General features: G+C 39.0%; 1 protein-coding gene across 1 annotated transcript in view; it reads right to left on the bottom strand.

Moving 5' to 3' along the window:
- Positions 1 to 1,510: 1,510 nt before the first annotated feature.
- Cntnap5 (contactin associated protein like 5) overlaps positions 1,511 to 9,694 on the bottom strand; it is a 964,727-nt gene continuing 956,543 nt past the window's right edge. The window contains exon 24 of the mRNA XM_013346685.2: positions 1,511 to 8,922. Coding sequence (XP_013202139.1) covers positions 8,726 to 8,922 — 197 coding nt within the window. The 3' untranslated portion in view covers positions 1,511 to 8,725. The remainder of the gene's footprint in view (positions 8,923 to 9,694) is intronic.

The raw sequence follows: 9,694 nt of genomic DNA, 5'->3' as shown, positions 1-9,694 counted from the left end.
TCTGACTCTGTCTGTCTCTCTTGCACACACACACACACACACACACACACACACACACACACAGTAATTTTCAAGTAAAATTTTGGAGGACCTCAGTGAGTATATACTTAGGTCGTTGATCTACAGGAATTATTTAATTCAGAATTCAGGATCTGTGAAAATTATATTTTGTTTTCTGATTTTGATTAGGAAATCTGGGCATTTCAGTGCCTAATTCTGAGTCACAAAATTAGGTGTTGGGATATTAAGGGATTGCATATAAAGGATGAGTTTTTCTGGCTCTTATACCCATGCACCTCTTATAGTCTATGACTGTGAATCTTGATCCATGAATCATGTAGTCCTCAGCTGACTTCCAATCTCTTTCTTCCCCAGTTTCTTTATTAAGTGTCTCTAATAAGGAACCTAAGTATATTTTTAAAGGAGTATCCTGTAGACCATTTCCCTCCAATAATAGCCTCCATTTTTCTACCCAATATAAATACAACAAAAACCTTTACACAATCCATTTGTTGTGAAAATCAAATATTCATTCTTTGGATTTCTTTTTCTTTTATAGTCTCCTGCCTTTCCATCAGCAAACCTCATTGATTCCTTCCAGTCTCAGATACACAGGGAATCTCCTTTACTTCTGTTTTCCCAATGCTTCATTCTTCATAAATCTTAGCTGCTTCTTTTTTCTCATTTCTTCTTATTTCTCTGGAATGAGCAGTTTAAAATTTTTGTAAATATTCTGTCTGACATGCTTAATCCCTTGGTAGACAGAATATATAACTCAGACTTGCCTATAGCTCTCTATGTAGTCAAAAATGACCTTGGACTTTTGGTCCTGTTGTCTTCACTTCCTGAGGAATATTGAGGTAGAAGCTCTGTACCAAGATGACTGCTTTATTTGGAGCCAAGGATCACACCTAGGTTGTTTGTGCATATTATGAAGTCATTTATCAATTGAGCTACATCCCCAAACCATTAAATCACTTTTAGATTTTATTGATAATTCTGTGTCCACGGGATGACTCCTAAACACAAGTATAAATAAACACTATACGAAAACAAATCGACTCAACAGGAATGTTTGCCTGCTTTTTCAAACATAGAGCTATTATGTAAGTAACACAGAGACAGTACTCCAGAACAAGGAAGTATAGGCAGTGTAAGACACAAGGTACAAGTTTTGTGAGGGACACGGTGAAGAGGTCAACGGGGCCATAGGATTTCTGGGAGATGTTGAATTCAGGATAGTTCAAGAATGGTTTTTACTAAATCAGTGAGCTTGTTCATGTGCACTTTTGTGCCTGAAGTGCAGTTTGGTATGAGTCAGTTAAGCATAAAAAAGAAACCCAAGACAGTGCTTTGAGATGCACTTAAATCAATAAACCTGGAGAGTAGGAGATTTGTGTGTTTCATGGGTCATGTTGGCTAGGAGTTAATGATCTGAGAAATCAGAGTGGGCTCTCAGGGATTAATTACTTGACTCCTCATTAACCCAAGAACAACACAGAAAGACATATTTATGTTCCACACAAGATGATACAAAATTCTTTCTTTATTAAATATACAATATTTACAGGTAAGTCTTCTGTACAGCAAAAAACATAGAAAACGAAGAAATCTAAGGCTAACTTTAAATTTCTCCATACAGTGTATTAAGACATGTTACATGGCATACAAAATAGCCTTGGGATGAGGAAACATCACATGGGACTGGTGATTCTTCTACATGACCAAAATCTATAATATCCAAAGAAACAAGGAGTCTCCAGCTAATTCCCAAGGATATGGTCTGCTTTACCTCTGTTGTGCTTTTGTCAAAGAAAGCCTGTATATACCATTCATGTATATTAACAAAGTATAAAAGAACCTCTCCCAATCATATACACTTATGTATATATGAATGATATGCATAAGTGTATATGATTGGGAGGTTCTTTTATACTTTGTTAATTATTTGCTAAAAGCAATCTCCCTAGCCTCTCGTTTTTTCAAAGCAGGTGCCAGAAAACTTTAATTTCTCAATTGGAATGAACATGGTAATTTTCTTAGGGATTTAGGAATTTCGTGAACGCTTGCCTATTTTATAAGATATAATTAGAATGTGTCATGTGTCTTCATTTCCCTATGTTCTATCTTCCTGCCATAGGCTAGTGGGCTGTGGGAAGTGTCTATCTAAGACAACGTAGGCTATTGGGAAGCCTGTCTGTTGACAAGTTCAAGAGAAAGTTATTGATTTTTATCCTCACCAAATATGAAGTTCTTCTCATGATATAAATACAATACTTTAAGCAAGGTATAGTTATTTATTGTTTTTTGAAAGAGTATTTAAGGCAGGACAAGGCTACACTGTTTGCTACTGCCATTCAAAGAGAAGAGATTAACCTACTTCATGTATGTCCTTTGTGATATGGCTGACTATAATGTGAAAGTAGAACAAGTCAGAGGTCCATTCATATTATCCTGTAAGGTTGCAATGAAAATGGCTCCTCCTGGGGAGGCCATTCAAGGAGGCTTCAGGGTGACAGAAGGCCTGTTCCGCACACCCAGTGCCTTTTTCATTTCCTCTGAGATTTACTGCTGGGATCTGAAGCATGGCATAGTATAATGCTAATGAAAATACGAGCAGGCTTTAATCACTGGCTCATATCACCTTTTTCATAACTTGGTATTAGCCTTTTAATTTTAACCTGCTACTCAATGCAAGGTTCACTTGTGTGCTGAATGGCAGAAAGGGAACAGGGTTCACAGTGTGTCCGGTGGTGGCTTTCCAAAGTACACACTGCAGGTGATAAAAACCTCTGTACCTTTCTATCATGATCCCGTGCCTATAGATGGCATGACCAAGGAAAGGGAAAGAAAGATCACTAGACTGACTCCAATGTTTCAGGATTTCTATCCATGGAGTATCTGATTATGGGCAGTGGACCTGAGGATCATGACAATACTTTATTTTGCTTAAAGTGGCCACCTGGGTGGTCACACTGACCAGATGAAATCACTGTGGTGATAATTCAAAAGCAGTCCAGGACTATATTAGTGAAACATACAACTTAAAATTCACTGGGATAGGGTGAAAATGCCATGTAACGATGAGTAAACCATTTTTCGTGCAACAGCTGTAATACTGCCTCTTCTCTAAGTGTTGAGACTCCTGAGTTAGGAGCCAAGAGAGTGTGGAGAGAAACTACCCTTACTTCATGGTGGAAGATTTGACCCTTTTAACCTCCAGCAGCCACTGCTTGCTCCATGAATTCCCTCTTCCTCCTTGACAGGCTCCCATCAAGTCTGCTTTAACACAAAAACCCACTGTTCCTTGAGCCTCTTGTGTCACCTTAACCACTTTATGGACAATAAACATTACACACCACAAAGGACTAGCTTACAAAGTACACTGTCTTTACATCATGTGCTTCTTATTCTTCCTCAGAATACCTTAATACATAATAATACCATGGAAATCATTTAAAAATAAGAAAATAGTCACTAGGAACTTCTATGAGGCATTTAAACAGTTTCCAAGATAAAATGGTGACAAATCTCTGGTTACAAAGTAGGTATGGATATAATTTCCTGGATAACATTTGAGGAACAGCTCTATTCCTTTTCACTTTTGTGTGTGTGTGGGGGGGGGAACACACATGTGCCTGTGTACGTGTGTGTTGCAGCTCCTCTCTTTTTAGGTTAATCAACTATTTAGAATTAGTGAACAAGAGCTGAGAATGAGGAACAACTAACATTTTCAAAACAAATGATCTGAGGATGACTGCAAGCAAGGCCTAAAGAGAAGTTAAGAAAGCCCCCAAACCTGGTACAGAAGTGTTTCAGTGTTTGAAAGTGTGAGTCTTTCAAATAAAACAGTTCCAGTCTGCATGAAAGACATAAAACAGTACGCAGGCATCCTTCAAGAACTCAAGCATGTTTGCGCTTGTCCGTACCACCCTTCCATTAACCTCCTTTGCCACTTACAGGTACAACATTGCTTGTTTATTTATTTAGTTGAAACTTGACCTGTGGGTCAGTTGAGGACAAAGCAAAGCCAAACAATGGCTTCAGAAAGTAATGAGTAGCAGGATTATATAGGTTCCTCAAGAGACTCTTGCCAGACTGCTGTTGCTAAAAGGTTGCTAGATTATAGCTCTATGGAATTCAAGAGAACTGAAATAGACGAAACAAGCAAGAGTTCCACAGGCTTGGTGCCCCAGTCCATGAATTCTATGGGGATACTATAAATGCAACTAGCTAATGTTAATGTGTGTCTTCTAATTGAGGTGACATTATATGGAGAGATTACATGCATGACCTTCAAGGTTGGAAACATACAGATACAGAAGTATGATCTTGATTAGGGGTATAACACATCAATAAATTATTCGCTCAATAGGTGACTTCTAGTTCTCAGAGGTTTACCTAAATATAGTCAAATGCTTCTTTAGGGCAGAATGGGGAGAATTAAAAATGTCAGAATACCAACCAGTTAAGGGGGATCTAGAAGAGCCATGATCATCAATGAATGTCCACCAAAAAAATGAAATCAGAAGGGGGGTGGAATTAAAGACTTCTATTTTATGTCTCCAGTATTTCCACGGATCTGCCATATGCATACAGCCTACATTTGGAAAGCTTTAACTGGAACTAACATGTGAGCATAGAGAATTTAACACTTTTCGAATATATCTGATTTAGTCAGAAATGGAAGTCCACACCTTGGCGGAGTTAAGTGGTTCTCTGTGAGTTTGAGGCCAGCCTGGTTTATAATAGAGAGTCCTAGACATGCCAGGGCTACCTAATAAAAGCTGTTTAAGGAAAATATACAGGGGCCATTATTTTCTTTCTCTGTCCAAAAATTCCATTTACCAACTTCTATAGAAATTTATCTCTGTGACCCAATACCTTAAGGAAGATAAACAAAGCAGTCATTTCTGGAATAATTAATAAATATGACACAAAATTAAAAGAATTGTCCAAAAATATATTTGCTTTTAGAACCCTCTGGAACGTGGTTTGCACATGAATTGTGCCTAGTACTAGTTCTCTGCCACCTGCTGTTGTGTGGACATCTCCGTTGTTGTAAGATATGCTGTTTTATTTGCATATCCAACAGAACACTAGAGTCATGGACAGTTCACATATGTCTTATGTCTGAGTACAGGAAAAAGAACTGCATACTCATTTAGTTGTGGTGTTGCTTCTGCTTTGATGTGGTAGTCACGATTCTGTCAAAGGCTGATAATTAAGATAAAGCCACATCTTATTACTAAAGTGAATAAAATAATATATCAGCTCCAGGATTCTTTAGATGAACACAAGCTGATCTATTTATGAATAGAAATCCAGAAAATGACAAATATCAATTTTCCTAACCTAATTCTTGGAGAAACCACAGCTATTGCTAAAATTTCTTTAGGAGAAATAAACATACAGCTGCTTTCATTGATAGATTTTTTCATGGGATAATATCAGTACTATCCCTTGGGATGGAATATTACATAGATGTTTTTGGTCTTACTGTAAAGGAATCATATTCCACAAGTTCTTTTTTAAACAGCAGGCATCAATGACTGAGCATTATGTAATAGGGGCATCATAAAACCTATATACCATAGGGAGAAGTGGTGGCTAAAGGAGGATTAAAACACACTGACTCTTGTTTTAGGCTGTAATTGTTTGAAGGTGAAAAACACAGCTGAATAACTGTACAAACCAAACAGGCCTTGCCACCATCCCTGAATTGTGCTCTTGCTTCTGGCTTTGATGTGCATTCAGGGGGAGAAAACAAATTTCTAGATTTTTCACCCGGTGTGTGTTGGGGGCTAAACTCTGACTTAGCCCTGAGAATACTTAAATATACCATCTTGGCGTGCATCTACCATTTGGTCTCCATGCCCAGGGTCCTGGCATGCACAGCCTGTAGATACAGGGGTGAAGTCAGTAGAGTGTGTGCTTTGCAGAGGGCAGAGACTAGCTTCACAATTTCCCTGCAGGATTATCTCTAAGAACATACTTGTGGTGAGGGAACCATACACATAGATTTGGCTTGCACTTCCACATCTAGCAAATCACATCGTGCCAGTAAAACGTGGTGCTTGGTTCTGAGGACTCCAAAAAGAAAGTGTTTCAGTGTGGCTACTCTCTCTTACCTGTTGTTTCACTACCAGAGGTGCTTAGGGCTAAACTTCAGCATGACTTTTATTTCTTGTGGCAAAGAAGCAAAAGGGTGACTTATACAACCTTTTATAGAGACAGAAAATTAAAAATTCGAAAGAAGAAATTGGAAAACAGAGAATGAAGGGCATCGGGAAAGAGACTTTCAATATCTTTCATTTTATTAGATGATCATTTGTCATATTAAAGATAGAAAATTAAAAAGGGCATCTTTGTTAAAATTGCTTTAAAATAAATTTTAAAGTAGCAAAATGATAAAGATATCCTAATAGAGGAAGAGTGTGTATAAGAATCATAGAAAATTTTAAGGAAAGAACATATATTTAGGACAATATCTCCGAGCTGTGGACTGTGATGCCACATCCAATCCTTACCTCTGTAGTTCTGCAGTGAGAAAAGCTACAGATTGAAACCTGGATGAAGCCACTGATGGCTTCACTGAGAGCCTTCTGTTCAGGGCACTGCTGAAGAGTCAGAGATAGGACACTCACTAAGAAGATGGATGACCGACTGACTGTCAAGGCACCTGCTTTACAAATCAGGTCTGCCCTTCAAAGAGAATTGGTCAGTACCGTATCCATCAAGGATCTTGCTTCTAGCATTTCCTAAGTCCTAAAGTGTTTGGGTGATTGTTTTTATTTCAAGGTGGTACGAGGGCAGAGTTAAAAAGCGATCAGGATGACTCACCATGAACAAAATCAAGATGCCTTTTGAATCAACTATGTGTTCTGCTACCAAAAGAACCCGAAGCCTGAGGTGCATGAGACTACCTTATTTAGTCAAGCAAGGCCAGTGCATGGGCACCTTTGTGTACGTGAGTACAGATTTGGAAATGAGATGTGCTTCGTAGGTGAAGGGCTTTCCCCAAACCCTTGATCTAGAGGATTCCACACTGTCCCACACGATAGCCAGGCCCTTGCCTCCTAGGAAACAGCTCAGATGTCAGTGAACTCATAACATGTGTTCTAGATGGTGTACCCTGCTTCTCTGCACATGCTTCCTTTACTGGATCTTTCTGGGTGGGTGGTTGTGGAGAAGTCTGCTCAATAGTTCTCATTTTTTTCTGCACCTCTTTTCTGTATTTTTAAAAAGTTTTCCTCCAACCTGAGTTAAGAGGACCTTAACATTGTTTTTATGGAACCATTTTAGATTTTTATTTGAATTCCATTTAGGTTTAAACAATACACACGTGTATAATTTTTCTTCAATATAGCAATTTTAGTAATACCCTATATAACAAGTTCTAGTAAAGTGGAGAAGGCAGTTGTTACATTTCAGGAGCAGCTATTTCCTCACAACTTTCATGAAACGCCCCTGGTTTCAGGCTACTGCATCCATGCCTCAAAGAGCAGCAAGAGAGGCCCAAAGTAGTTCTCACTACTCTGCCATTCTCTATTGGAAAGAACTGGGACTTTAGGGGAAGAAAGATGAACAGTACTGGGGGATACTCATGATGCCCACACTAAATTAACACAGATGTGTCTGGCTGCTTGTAAAATGCCATCAAAACAAACAGGCCAGAAGGGCCTTCTGCCCCAGGCACCCCATGGGTGTTCTCATAGCCTAGGTCCTCCAAGTACAGTGTCTGTTCTCAAGGGTGCTATGAAAGTCTTCCACCTCAGGCAGACTCTCTCCCCTCAGCTCTCAAGGGAAGCATGCTCCCATGGAATCAGATTTTTTCAGTTATTTAATTCTGAACTGGAGAAGGTTACAGGCAGCACACATGATTGTTGCCTTGTCAAGGATCTCACACTCGCTTCACTCATTGCTCTTTAATCAGTGTCTTGGGAAAGAATGTCCTGGATAGTTTACAAATACCTGCTTCAGCAACAAAACAAAACAAAGCAAATGAAATAAAAGAATTAAAAAATGTCTTTAAGCCTGGCCAGATTATGTCTGCCTTAGAAGAATTTCTGTGTGGCATAATATCTCCCAAACTTCTGACCACACTCAAGGAACCTAAAAGAACAAACATTGCTTTCTCTGGGTTGATTACTTTCCCTTGTACGCTACTGCTCTACCAGCATCCCTGATAGACATTTTACTTAAACGATGATCTGATTCTGTCTTTCTATGTCACACACACACACACACACACACACACACACACACACACACACACACACACTTCTCTTCTTTCAAGCCATGATACCTACCAGTATGGTATGGGGCAGGGTGCCAGGGATAATTGTGAAACGCCAATGCCACAGAGCTCGTCTAACGGAAGATATCAAGACCAAGTGCCTGAGAAACTGACTTTTAAAAACTCAACTACAAACATCAAATGTACATAGGTGCACACGTGTCTCTTGTTTACAATAGTGAAGTCTGTGTCTCCAGTGGTCACTTTCACAATGATGCACATTTCAGTGAACTACAGTAGCCACAGCTACCTGACCTCCTGAGCTGGATGAAGGAGATCAATGCTTTTGGTGGATGCAGGTGTGTTCCAGAATATTAAGGTTGAAAGAGAGAAAGGAAATACCTAAATTAAAAGATAGGAAAGAGAAGAGAAAAGGACAGGAAAAACCCTACAAAATAAAAGAGGAGTAGGTAACCCTGTGTCATCTCAGATGAAGTATTCCCGTTTGCACTCGCTGGCTGTGTTTTGCAAGTCAATGTCATTTCTAAAGGAATTGTCCAAGGTCTCTGGGTATTCCTTCTCCTTCATCTGATTGGTACGGTGTGACTGCTTATGCTGATATAGAAAGCGGGTCATGATGCCGATGACACAAAAGGTGATAAATGTCACCACTGCTATGATACCTGCAAAGAAAAGAAGGGGAAAGAGAAAAAAAAAGATGTCACTGAGGAAATCCAGGCTAGACAAGCACATACATTGGAGGGAAAAAATCATAAACAAATAAAATACACAAACAAATATCTACTCTTTACCCAGAGATAAAGCCCTGCTCAGAATCCCTTGACTTTCAGTTCCAACAAATGTTTCTACAAGTAGAGTAATGAGGGAGAAAGGCTGTTTCTCCTAGAAGGTTGTGTTTATGACCTAATAATGCACATGGAGTTGGAAGAGCAAAGGATTTGTGTGGTTTCTCTGTTGTTTTATTTTTGTTAATAGGGATCAAACTCCGATTTTAGAGATTTTAAGTACACCAAAATTTGCCAAGAATTACTTGGACTAACTACCACTACCCCCCTCTCTCTGTTAGAATGTAAGGGTGTGAGACTATGTGTCTGTCTGTGTGCCTGTGCATCTGTGTGCCTGTGTGAGTAAGTGTGTGTAGGTGCTTGGCTGCCATAGCACTTGTGCGGGTGTCAAAGAGCAACTTGAGAGTCTGTTCTTGCCTTCTACTTTCTTTTAATGTAAGATTTCTCTTGCTGTCTCTGACATTTCTCAGTCCCGGGTTACATGGTGGGCCCTTATTTCAAAAGCAACAAACAGCATGCATGTGAAATTAATAATTAATAGAAGCAAAATACTTAGGTTTTGGTTATCAAAAATAATTTAATTTCTGACAAAGTATACACATTTGAATGTTTCATATTTTCTAATTATTTGTTGGTCATCATTCATTAC

The sequence above is a fragment of the Microtus ochrogaster genome, chromosome 6 (assembly GCF_000317375.1).
Source record: "Microtus ochrogaster isolate Prairie Vole_2 chromosome 6, MicOch1.0, whole genome shotgun sequence".
Taxonomy (NCBI): Eukaryota; Metazoa; Chordata; class Mammalia; order Rodentia; family Cricetidae; genus Microtus; species Microtus ochrogaster.
The sequence above is the reverse complement of the archived record's forward strand: the minus strand, read 5'-3'. Positions and strand labels throughout refer to the sequence as shown.